Source organism: Lithobates pipiens, unplaced genomic scaffold (assembly GCF_037356315.1).
Source record: "Lithobates pipiens isolate NorthernLeopardFrog02 unplaced genomic scaffold, aLitPip1_a1.2 Scaffold_28, whole genome shotgun sequence".
Classification (NCBI taxonomy): Eukaryota; Metazoa; Chordata; class Amphibia; order Anura; family Ranidae; genus Lithobates; species Lithobates pipiens.
The window spans coordinates 125,052,082-125,065,262 of record NW_027507789.1 but is presented as its reverse complement, the minus strand read 5'-3'; the positions used below and the strand labels follow the sequence as shown (position 1 = coordinate 125,065,262).

The following is a 13,181-nucleotide window of genomic DNA, read 5'->3' as shown; positions in this document are numbered from 1 at the left end:
CCTATCCTAATGCTTTCTGAGTTATGTCAGGCTGATCTGTTGAATATTTATTTTATTTTTGTACTTGCACTAATTTTGGCGCCTGGGTCAGCAGGATAAACTCTGAAGGTAACGAACGGAAATATCACAAGCTTTGTCAGATGTGTTTATAATACATTGTTACATTGATTTGGTCTAATATAAACAGAAGGCACATCTGCTCAATTGCTTGGTCACCGCGCACCGTTTTTAGGATTGCTTCCTAAACTTTTTTTTCCAAGTCAACTTTAGCAGTGTTTAGTTTGTGGTTTGTTGGACTTTGACTCTGTTGTTGGACTCTATATTGTTTAATGGAAGTTACAAATTGTTTGTTTTTGTTTTTTTCCCCCCTTTCTCTGCAGATGTTCCTGGGTGTCAGTCAATGTACAGAAACATGGAAGGCTACTCAAACATGGATGGTAAGCATTTTTATCTTAAGTCAGAATGTAATGTCATTAAAGGAGACAGGTGAAGGAATAGCTGATGGCATGCTGTTCAATCGTTTTAATCGGATTTCTGCATGTTGCATGTGCTTTTGCCTGCCGTCCCTACCAATTTTTTTTTCATAAATGTGTCCTGCTGCACTGGACCCTTCTAATTTAACGCTGTTCTGTACAGTTGTCATATAGTGTTACCCCTTGGCACACAATCTTGTGTTTCCAGGATGTCTGGAAGAATGAAAATAACATTTGAAGAAAGTACTATAAGACCTGTTCAGATTCCTTGCTTTAGATATCTTCCACTTTTTTTTCTCTCCACTTTTTGGGGTGGAATTAACAGAGCGGTGCAGGTGCCATGCTTGAACCACTCTTCTAAACCTAAATAATAGAGCAAATACATCCCCAAATTAACAAAAGGGGCGCAAGGCTTCCTTTGTAAATTATGAGCGATTTAGTTCTATGCAAGGCAGCACAGAGCTGGAGCTACATGCTCCAAATCTCACTGCAGTCCTTGCATCCTCTGTTTTAAAAGAGAGGGGGTGGAGGGTTGCTAACGCTGCAGATCTGCTTTTGTAGTGTGATCACTGCATGGGCAGAGGGGGGAAATGGAAGCTGTCTGGTGACAACTTGTATCCCATGTGACAAGGTTGCACCTGGCAGGAATCTATGCCAGTTTATTTTATATGGAAACCTGCTGCACTCCCTCTGATAAATGGGGCAGACCTGAACTAGTGTCTATAGCACTCTGAAATAGAAACTGGTGTGGGTGTCTCAGACAGGCCTGAAACAGGTCATTCTTCTCAGTTAATGCTGTGCATACCACTCCTGTTTCTTACACCAGGCAAAGGAAGCTTAGTTACTTTCCTGGTAAGTGTCTAGTGTTTTTGTTTTTTTTTGTTTTTGTTTTTTTTACTTAAAGCTGAACTTCAGGCATTAGACAAAATCAACCCCTCACATTGTAATGGTTTAAATGCTTAAGTACAGGGGTGCAGGGTAAAGGTTTTACATACCCTATCCCTCAGTCCGACAAGCTCCAGGTAATCCTCGGCAACAAGCCTAGTACAAATGGGCTGAATATCTTGCAACATTCGGCCAGTGTGTATGGCAGCTGGTCTGACACATGCCGGACGTCCGGCTGGCTTCTGTTGCAGAGACATGATCGAAAAAAGGCTGCTGTTAGTACAGCGGCCCCTCATGGGCTGTCAGTTTTTTGTTTTTGTTTTTTTGTTTTTGTTTTTTTGTTTTTTTTGTTCAGCCCTGCTGGGTTGAACGAAAATAAAACTACTAGTGTGTATTAGGCTTCATTGTGTATAGTGCAGCCTGCCTGTAACGTGAAGGAGGCAAGTATGCAAATGCAACTTGCCGGTGGCATTGATTTGAAGGAAGATGGCTGGAGCCAGGAGTAAGGCAAGTATTACCTTTTTACTGCACCCATAGTCTAGGCGAGGACTTTAACCCTTGCATGGGGACTAAGTTGCACTGCAAGGGTAGATTTTGTCTTATTCCTGGAGTTTAGCTTTAATCATTGAGGTTATTACTTCAGCTTCTTTCACTGGGGTTGATTTACTAAAACTAAAGTGCAAAATCTGGTGTAACTGTGCATGGTAGCCAATCCGCTTCTAACTTTAGCTTGTTCAATTGCAAAAGAAACCTGGAAACTGATTGGTTTGTATGAAGAGCTGCACCCGATCTTTCACTCTCCAGTTTTAGTAAACTTTTACTTCTTGCACCCAATTTATCGGTATTTATACAGTGCAGAAAATTTACACAGTGCTTTACATGTGTAGTAGTCCCATCAGTCCCTCTCTCAAGGAGCTTGCAAACTAAGATCCTTAACTCACATTCACATACTAGAAACAATTTAAATGAGCGCCAATTAACCTACTAGCATGTCTTTGGAGTGTGTGAGGAAACCAAAGTACCCAGAAGAAACCCACAGCACAAGGAGAACATGTAAACTCCATGCAGATAGTTGTCTGTGCTACTGTGCTGGCCACTTATAAAAAAAAAAAAAAACATTGAATTTTAAGTGATGCATTGTAAAGTGTTTGTTTTTTTTTTTTTCAAAAGCTAATAGTGCAAGTTCCGGAATTTTGAATTTATATCCACCTCTAGGAATTCCCTGTAGAGCAGAGCTCAGATTGGGAGACGGAGAAACTGCTAATTGAGCTAATCAGTTGTGTTGTAATGCTACCAAGGTCCAAGCTGGTAGGAGGAACAAGAGTTGGGCAGGCTATACACTGTTTAAAACTCAGCCAGTTCCTACTGAACCACCCCGAGATTCAAACAGTGTATGGGCAGGCTGAGTGTGCCAAGTTGATCCATCAACTTGGTTACTACCAGTTTGCTGGGTTTTACCTGCAATTTATCGCTAGGGGCTGCTATAGCCACTAGCAATAATCACTGTCTTCTTCCAGCAGGGATGGCTGAACCCTTTGCCAGGAGAAAACAGTGGCCAGCAGGAGGGGATTACAGTATCAACAGGGTCTGTCTTGATGGAGGAATCAAGCAAATTTCTTTCCTGCAACTCATGGTTACAGGAAAGAAATTTGCTCCATGGCCGGCCTTAGGGATGAACTTTTACTTGGCTGTAGTTCTGTTTAAAGATGATTTGAAATTGCAACTTTTTTGCAATAAAGCATGGAAATTTTAAAGAAGCTTTCATTTACAAGAATCTATGTCTAGAATCTATCTATCCATGCTAAGAATCCAGTGGACCATATTGGATGACTGCAAAGGGACTAGGTATCTTTTTAAAGCAGAAGTAAACCGCAGTTGGAAAAATGGCCCTGCAATGCAAGCATGTTACATATTACATAGTTAATCAGGTTGAAAAAAGACACAATCTGTCTAATTCAACCATAAAAATAAATAAAATCATACAAGCCCATATGCACAATCCTACACCCACAGTTGATCCAGAGGAAGGCAAAAAAAGGCCAGCAAAGCATCCTCCAGTTTGTTATAGCAGGGGAAAAAATACTTTCCTGATCCCAGAGAGGCAATTGAATTTTCCCTAGATCTACTTTACCTATAAATGTTCGTACCCAGTTAGAATATATACATTTGGGTAAGAATCCAGGCCTTTCTCAATAACCACTTCAGTCCCTGAAGGCCCCCTTCCTGACCAGAGCGCTTTTTGCGATACGGCACTGTCGCTTTAACTGACAATTGCGTGGTCATGCAGCACTGCATCCAAACAAAATCAATGTTTTTTTTTTTTCCACAAATTGTTTTTTGTTTATAGCGCAAAAAATAAAAGCTGCAATTTTGAAGAAAATGCAATTTAGTACTTTTTGTCTATAATATCCCCAGTTTTCTTCTTCTTTTTTTTTATTTTTTGTTTATTTTTTTACAAAAAGCTAATTTTTTTTTCTCAGTTTAGGCCGATATATATTTTTGTTAATAAATTGCAAAAAGCGTAATTGATTTTGTGCAAAAGTTGGTGTTTACAAAAGAGGGGGATAGATTTATGGCTTTTTTTTTCTCAATCAAGACTGCGATATTGCTGCGGACACATGACACCTTTTTGGGTCGATTTGACAATTCTACAGCGATCAGTGCTATAAAACTGCACTGATTACTGTATAAATGTCACTGGCAGGGAAAAGGTTAAATGTGTTCCCTAGGTGTGTGTTCTAACTGTAGGGGGAGGGGACTGACTAGAGGGAATGATAGATCGTGAGTTACTAATAGCTAGGAACCACAATCTGTCACTCCTCACAGAACAGGGATTTGTGTGTTTACACACGTACCTGTTCTACCTTTTGTGCATCCGATCACTTGTGGCTTTGGAGATGAAATCTCTTTTCCTATAGGCGTAAAGGAAACTTGTCTGACTGTAAAGTGAATAACTCAACACCAAGTTCAATATATGGGACCCACTTTGATCGCTTTGGAAACTGCAGCTTGGCATTGCATGCTATTAAGCTTCTGATCTACCAGATCCTTCTCCAATATAGATCCCCCTAGTATGTATGATGCATGCATATTCCTAGCCCCCAAGTGCATAACTTTACATTTATCAACATTAAACCTCATCTGCCACATAGTCGCCCAATTAGACAATTGGTGCACTGAGGTCATCTTGTAAATTGGAGACATCCTGTAAGGACGTTATTCCACTGCATAGCTTGGTGTCATCTGCAAAGACAGAAATGGTTCTTTTAATCCCAGACCCAATATCATTTCTAAAAATATTACAAAGTAAGGTCCCAACGCTGAACCTTGGGGTAACCTTAGATCATTCAGAGTAAGAATCATTAACCACTACTCTCTGAATTCTGTCTTTTAGTCAGTTTTCTATCCATTTACAAACTGATCTTTCCAAACCTGTAGACTTTACCTTACACATGAGCCGTGTGTGCGGAACTGTATCGAAAGCTTTTGCAAAATCCAAATATATCACGTCCACCGCCACCCCTCTGTCCCAGGTTTTACTTACCTCCTCATAAAAAGAAATCAGGTTTATCTGACAACTTCTTCTCTTTCATGAACCCATGCTGTCTGTTGCTTAAAATATTTTTTTCCAGCAAGAACTCATCTATGTGGTCTTTTTTATTAAAATCTTCAGTATCTTTCTGACTATAGAAGTTAAACTAACAGGTCTATAGTTACTTGGTAAAGACTTTGTTCCCTTTTTTTAAATATAGGCACCACACTGGCCCTGCGCCAATCCAGTAGTACTATTCCTGTCACAATGAGGTTGATTTACTAAAATAGTTGAGAATCTTCATGCCATAAATTGTGTGAATATTCCATTCAACTATTCACTTGAATATTCATACAATTTTTATTATGTGAAGATGTTCTGCTCCTTTAGTAAATCAGCCTGATCATCTCTTACCATTAGTTTTAAATAAGGTTTTTCCTCTTGCAGGTTATGGCTACGAGAAGCCAATGAGACCCTTCACCGATGATGCCTGTGTTGTGCCAGAAAAGTTTGAAGGTAAATATTTATTTAAAAGGAACCCAAATTCAGAACCTTGTAACTTAAAGCGGTTCTTCACCCTAAAGGGGAAGTTCCGCTAATCTGATACCTCCCCCCCTCCGGTGCCACAATCGGCACCTTTCAGGGGGGAGGGGGTGCAGTTACCTGGATAATCCAGGTATCTGCACCCACTTCCGGGCAGACCGCCACAGACGCCCCACCCCCCCCGTTGTGTTCAGAACACAGTTCCCAGGACACAGCGGGGGATCTGAAGTGAAGCGCAGCGCGACTCGCGCATGCGCAGTAGGGAACCGGGCAGTGAAGCCGTCATGCTTCACTTCCCGATCCCCTGACAGAGGATGGCGGTGGCAGCAGCAAGACGAGCAATCGCTCGTCATCTGCCGCCGTCGCTGGACCCTGGCACAGGTAAGTGTGATTTTATTAAAAGTCAGCAGCTGCAATATTCGTAGCTTTTTTTTTTTAGGTGCAGAACCACTTTAAGCAGGCAGTTAAATATATTAAAGTCTTTCAAACGTGCTGTGGGGGGGGGGGGGTAAAATGGTTAGCTATGGTGTTGCCACCACAATACAGCCAGGCATTGCTCTACACATGCTGCAGCGGTGATGCTTTGCAGTAGCAACATTTTTAAAGTGGTTGTAAATCTCAGACCTGAAATATGAAGAAAGCATACCCCTCTATAGTGTGTACTTGTCTTGATCCAGAGCAAGAAGTGTCATTTCTGTTTATTTTGTTCCTCTGCTATAATCGATCACTCCTGACACCAGGAGAAAAAGACAGGGGAGGGATCTCCAGCTGATTGACAGCCTCGGCTCTGTTCCTGTTTTGTGTGTGGGGTGGGGTCGGGTCCCTCCCCTCCAATCAGCACTCAGACCTGTCCTCACTGAGCACTGCAGAGTGTACCTTCAGCTCTGCACCACCCCCTTTTTTTCTAAACTTAGACTTAAAAAATTCTGCACTTTGAACAGTTGAAGAGAAGACTGCAGATAAATAAGTATAACTTGTGTAGGAGGATTTTTCATCTCTGTATCACATGAGGCCAGTCGCATCACTGGGTGTACAGTATATAAGGGTTTACATCTACTTTAACTCTGGGTGTAGCGTTTAAAAGATGGCACGGTCTGTCAAACTTGCCCATTGAGTTCAGTGGGACTACCGCAAATTGCGAGCTGAGTGCAATCCTGCATTATAAAATTTTGCTATTTCGCCAATTTTAAAAATGAAAGTAGAAAAGATATTCAGGAAGTGGCAGTGGTGCCTTCTAAATGCCTGCCAGCTGCTGCTATGCTGCCCTCTGTAAAGTGATTCACAGCAGATTGCTTTTCAGAGGGTGGCAAGCCGTACTAGAAGTTTTAAGCTTAAGACAACAAGATATTTATTGAATTATACGTTTTCTTTATGATCCTTACTGACTGTTGGGATTGAATTAGTTCACAACAGCTGTATCTGTGCATGTTTTGATAGAGGTCCAGTGGCTGCAGATGTGTATTTTTGCTTCAGGGTTTTTTTTAGCCTGTCTTGGCTCATCCCCAGTTTTATGCATTTACGTTGCTTTGTTACACAGGTAATGTCTATACATATCATGTAGATAGACTGGGACAGTTGATTCAGACCAATGAACTCTGGTGGGAGCTGAACTTTGTGATCATGTACTGGACTGGATTACCAAGAGATCATTTTTTTGTCAAAGGCTTTCACTTTTTCTCTTGTGTTTTGTGGTAATTTTAGAAAATGGTGCTGTGTAAGTATTGGCCACAATGTCTGTCTAATTTGTCCCCCATATTGGATTTGCAGCAGGTGATATCAAACAGGAAGTTGGAGCCTACAGAGATGGACCACCCTACCAAAGAAGAGGATCGTTGCAATTGTGGCAGTTCCTGGTGGCTCTTCTGGATGATCCTTCCAATTCCCACTTCATTGCATGGACTGGCAGAGGCATGGAATTTAAACTGATAGAGCCAGAAGAGGTGTGTTTTAGAAACAACTTACAACTTACTCCTAATATATACCTTAGGCCAAAACGGTTCAATTACAGGATCTTCCATAGTACCCTTGTTGGCCTCAAGTCTTTAGTAAATTTTCTTTATTTCATAGAACTAATGGTTAAACTCTTCCATCACATGATCATTTCACGCATAAAAATACCCCTTGAACAAGCATGCTTTCACACATTAAAATGTACACAAAATCAAGCATACAATGAAATCTATTGCAGCTTTGATGTAGTGGCTGCATTCCTTTTTTTTTTTTTTTTTTTTTTTTTTTTTAGGCTTTTGCCTTGATTTTCACCAGGTGACCCTGCTGGTATCAAATTTCAGTACTGGGGAGATGATTCTCACTCTGTACTGTGTGTATATATGGAGTGTTGTCCTCCAGCTGCCCTCCTTTCAGACTACAAAACCCTCCCTCCATTGCATAAGTGTGGAAGGTGTAGCTGGGAAGGCCAATACAGTTTGTTTCGGAGTTCAGCACACAGGAGGTAACAAGGATCCAAGATATCTAAGCAAATATCTCTAAAAGTGGAAGTCCAGGATAGAACGAACTAAACATAACCACTTCCATGGACGTCCTTGGGTTGAAGTGGTTATACCGGGATGATGCCTGCAGCTACTTTTTATTTATCTTTTCATACAGCGGTTCCTTTTTAAAAAAAAAAAAAAAGGATATCCTAGCAACTGATTAGCCGCTGGATTGCTTTTAAAGGCACCTGGAGGGGAGACGACCCCGCAGCACCCACCAATGCAACTTCGGGCTTTCCCGAGTGATCGGGGAGCCCAGTATGCAATCTGAGTGTTTTGCCGGGTTACCATAGAGCTGGCTGAGGACCTGGTGGTCCTGGGAGGCCGGAATCGGAATCAATTTGGTTCTGGCAGATGTAAAACGCTTCCCCCCCCCCCTTTTAAATACCCCAAATTTCTCCATAAAGAGGACCTGTCAACCCTTATTTCTATAACGAGGGATGTTTATAGCACTAGACATCTGTAACTCTAATAGGTAACACGTGTGTGTGTGTGTGTGTGTGTGTGTGTGTATGTATGTATATATTCTATCTCGCTCTCCTCAAAATGTAAGTCCTGAGCTACTAGCCAGGCATCAAGGGTTGGTTGCCACCAGTTGCCCCTCCCCGCCCCTAAACACTTCCTCATAAATTCTCATGAAATGACACTTAAATGTTTTATGCAGCATTAAGTTATAAAACTAAATAGTAACAGCTGCTTGTGTCCAGTGCCCATTATGCAGCCTTGTGTCCACTATGCAGCCTACCTGTGCAGGGGAGGAGAGGAACAGGAGAGCCGCCCAGGTGATCAGAGTGCAGTGCAGGGAACGTGGTGTTAAGTTTTTATTTCAATAGCCGTGTTCCTGCCATTCAACGTCATATACAGCCCCACCCCCTGGCCGGGGAACTTTGACAGACCACCCGTCACGGGACCAGGAGGAGGGGCTGTATCTGACAGCGCGCGGCGGGGAACACTGCTATTGAAATGAAAGCTGTTATCGCTGCGTTCCCCGCGCTGCACTCTAATCACCTGGGCTGCTCTCTTCCCCTCCGTGATCACTGGGAGACTCTCTCATTCCACACAGGCTTCTGCCTCGCCCCCGGCTCCCAGGCAGCCCTTCCTTGCCAGCCCTCAAAATTCACTTGCAAAATGCAAGCAGGCGAGTGGATTTTTTTTGAGATGTATGCATTATACAATTTAAAATTTGGGAGTTCTGAGTATTTTCTCAGACCGGTGAGCTGCAGGGAAGATCAGAGAGGGCCAACATTGAAATAGTTTTCCTGGTGGTGACGTCACCCATAGGCTTAGTATGGGGCATCTGTCGGCTGTCACTCCTCTCCCCTGAAGCTGATCACATGACTGGACCAGACCACTCTGAGAATAGTCAAGTATAAGCGTCTTCCTTCTACAGGGTAGTTAGTATAAGTGTTAGAAGGTGGGTATGGGCTATTTTCGTTCTAGCTCTGACTTCCAGTTTTAGTACATATAAAGTGTATGATGATCACTGAACAGGTCTTCCACAAGTCAAACCATATGGTTCAGTTTTTGTGAACTCTTCAGTTTAAAGACCCTGCTTTGCACAGTTTCTGCTGTAAAGTAATTTGTCAGTCACAGGACCTTGGGAAAACTTGAGATAAATATAGGAGCTACCATTGCTGATATCTTCTGGAAATGCTAACCATGCCAATCCTTTGGCTTCACTTCTTTCTTGGAAGCAGTATACAGATTAGGAAGATAATACTCAAGTCATAAGTCCTTATAAGCAGGCATTCAAAGTTTTGAAGCCCGAAAGTCAGCATGACATACAGCTAGGTGAGAAGTCATTATTGGTCATGTTTTCTAACAATCTCAGGACTTTACTTTAGTTCCAGACCTTTTACAAATGTAGCTTTTTCAATCTAACCGAATATATATTGTAAGTCTTTTATTTTTATTTTTTGGAGAGGTTAAAAAAACTGGATATGCATTCTGTATATCCAGTTAGTTTTTATTTTTTTATCTTGACCTTTCATCTCCCTTATGGGTTAAGGTTTCTGATGTGTGCATGCATAGAGAACTATATTTACAGTACTGATAGCTGACTCACATCTTGCACCCGTCTTCACAATATATTTAGTGTCCTGTGCGTTTCCACCTTGTCCAATTCACTTCACTCATATTGGACTTAATCATTTTTTTTTTTTTTTGTTTTGTTTTCCATATGTCACAGCTTGGTGAGCTTGTATAACATCAAGAAGGGCAAAATGTATTTTTTGCCTGAAGGCATGTTAGCCCTTTCAAATTTAAAATAAAAGGACAAAACATAGTTTCTGTAAAGTTAACTTGTTAACTCCTCCTTACTTTTGACAGTGTGTTTTGACGCTGATGTTTTTGTTTTTGTAGGTCGCCAGACTCTGGGGCATGCAGAAAAACCGGCCAGCAATGAATTACGACAAGTTGAGCCGGTCTCTGAGGTACTACTATGAAAAAGGAATCATGCAGAAAGTAAGTCAATTAAAAATCTAGCCTATAATCAATCTCAAAATCCAGGATTGCTGCACTTGGCTTTATTGACAAATGGGAAATAAAAATTAAAGACACAAATGTTTCATATAAGCAACCGTTTCAGGGAAAGTTACAAACTCCCTTCAGGCGAGAACATACATCTGAATGTACATCACTTCACTAGATAGATAAACTGTTATATAATTATATTAAATTCAATACACACCAATATAATTATACAATGAATGTCAAGCTGATTGTTAGCGGAAATGCACACTCATTCCTTCATATGGTTTACTATTGTGATACTATTTGAAAACCAATCCTATTAAAGGTCGAATTGGAATCTCTAAAGTAGAAGTCTTTTTTTGGAAAAATTTTATCAAATACTGTAATTTTCCTTTCCTGGCACCAATCCATGTCAGGTAACTGTATGCAGCCATGTTGGTGGCAAGAAAACAGAAAATCAATATACTTATTGGGGTGTTTTTTTTTTTTTTTTTGGTTTTTTTTTTTTAATCAGACACGAAGCATGTGGCCCAAATTTATGAATAAATTCGATTTTATTTTGTTTTTTATATAGCGAAAAATTAAAAACCTAATGGTGTCCAAATACCATCAAACGTAATCTCTAAAATAAGTCTTGCAATACAAATATGTAGGCCGGCTTTACTGACTACTTGCATTAAAAAAAATTATATACTCTTGTCAACCCTTTTGAATCTTTGGTCTGAAGCAAGTATACAGCAAGAGAATTCTTCACTGACAAGTGACTAAAAATATTGAACAAATGAATCGGTATGACAGCCTAGCTTTTTAGAATAAGGGGTCAGCAATGGCGCCTACGTACTTCCTATCATCTTTTAAAGCCTGCTCAGTAAGGCAGAGCCCAGAGCAGTTGCAATATGCAAGTTCAGTAATCCATGACAACCAATCGGATTTCACTTCATAGTGACACCTGAAACCTAGTTTGTACCCTTTTTAGGCTTCTATGACTTGCACATTGCCCTTGTCTAGCCAGTGACAACGTGTCACTTAAACGCCTGAAAAACTATGTTTAGTGTTTTCATATTTAAAGAAAACTCTCTACTGGTCCTTTCGAATAACTAACTTTCCAAATCTTCCCTGTACAGGTTGCTGGCGAGCGTTACGTCTACAAGTTTGTGTGTGAACCCGAGGCTCTGTTTTCTCTGGCTTTTCCTGACAATCAACGTCCTGCCTTAAAGTCCGAGTTTGACCGACAAGTCAGTGAAGAAGACACAGTCCCCTTGTCACACATGGATGAAGGAGCCATGTATCTTCAGGATGTAGGGACCGTCCCTTCACAAAATTACAAAAGTGGCTACAATTACTAGACTTCGCCGCCATGTAATCATGTATATATGGGTACATTTCGTTAGCATTCATATGAGTGTAGATGCTTGTTTGTTTGTTTTTTTTTTTTTTGTTTGTTTTTTCTTGCAAGAACCTGTTTAACAAATTGGACTCTAGTTATTAGTGCAGAAGGCCCAGTGTTTTAAGACCCAGGTTGTATTTGGGCATTTTATAAACACTCCTTGGCTGTGGTGCACTTGAGCATCAGGTTTTAGGTTTCTCGACGCAGCTAAGCTTATAAATGGTTGATTGTTTCAGGGAATGCATGTTCTCCAGCATCAAGCATTGAAGACTTTATTCTTTCCTTCAGACTTCATTTTATTTTGATTTTTAAAGAAACCTTTTCAGTGGCATTTTATTTTTTTTATTTTTTTGTAGGAAAGGATTTTGTTGAGTTAATTTCAACAAAAAATTCAGTGCAATAATCTTGGAATCTAACAATGCTGTTTCCTGCCTTTTTGAAATTAAAACCGTTTGAAGGACATTTTGATTTTCCTTGTTTCCTGTGTGTTTATTTATGACTTTGTGGATATTTGTTACCTCTTGTCTATTGGCAGGAGCACGCTTTCTAGTAATTTAATTGTAAACATTAAAGGCAAAGTTCACTTTTTGGGAAAAGATCCTAAATGCACCTATTTCTACAGAACAAAAGTGCATTTATATTTTTTAATATCAGGCTCCTGCAGACTCTCAGTATAACGGTCTGCCTGTACCTCCTGCACAGGCAGACAGTTACTGAAGAGGGCAGGAAGATCAATCAACTAAGACAGTGGTGGCGAACCTTGGCACCCCAGATGTTTAGGAACTACATTTCCCATGATGCTCATGCACTCTGCAGTGTAGTTGAGCATCATGGGAAATGTAGTTCCAAAACATCTGGGGTGCCAAGGTTCGCCATCACTGAACTAAGAGAATGCGCACCAGTGCCCTCTGTGTAGGTAGATCATGGGCCATATTCCCATCACACACATGGAATGAGCACTCAAAAGAGTGCTGTAGTGACCACCAGCTGGATACTGGAGCATGCACTACAATTTAAATATTCGGCAGCAAACCACGTATCATCAATTAAGTCAATGTTTTTGGTTTTCTTTTTTTATTGAAAGATCAGATTGCAAAAAAGTGCAATGTTTGGGAGCCATGCAGTGCCCCTTTGTCAGGTATGTGGCTCCAAAACGTTGCACTTTTTTGTAATCTGATCAATCTTCACTGAAAAAAAGTTTGTACTTATTTGAAGATATACACAAAGGGGTTATTTACAAAAGGCAAATCCACATTGCACTACGAGTGCAAAGTGCAGTCACTGTAAATTTGAGGGGTAGATTTTGAAATGAGGGGAAGCACTGCTGATTTTATCATCCAATCATGTCAAAGCTAAAATGAGGTTTATCTTGCTTGCATGCCCCCCCCCTGGATCTA

The 13,181-nt window shown here is 40.7% G+C and overlaps 1 protein-coding gene across 2 annotated transcripts in view; it reads left to right on the top strand.

Annotated features, from left to right (window-relative positions):
• The window catches only part of ETV4 (ETS variant transcription factor 4), a 61,572-nt gene extending 49,320 nt beyond the window's left edge, over positions 1–12,252 (top strand). Inside the window, exons 9-13 of one of the 2 annotated variants that reach the window (XM_077459582.1) lie at positions 381–437; positions 5,338–5,406; positions 7,201–7,373; positions 10,287–10,388; positions 11,522–12,252. In XM_077459582.1, the coding sequence (XP_077315708.1) occupies positions 381–437; positions 5,338–5,406; positions 7,201–7,373; positions 10,287–10,388; positions 11,522–11,743 (623 nt within the window). In that variant the 3' untranslated portion in view covers positions 11,744–12,252. The remainder of the gene's footprint in view (positions 1–380; positions 438–5,337; positions 5,407–7,200; positions 7,374–10,286; positions 10,389–11,521) is intronic. The other variant, XM_077459583.1, reaches the window with a different exon arrangement.
• Positions 12,253–13,181: the final 929 nt, after the last annotated feature.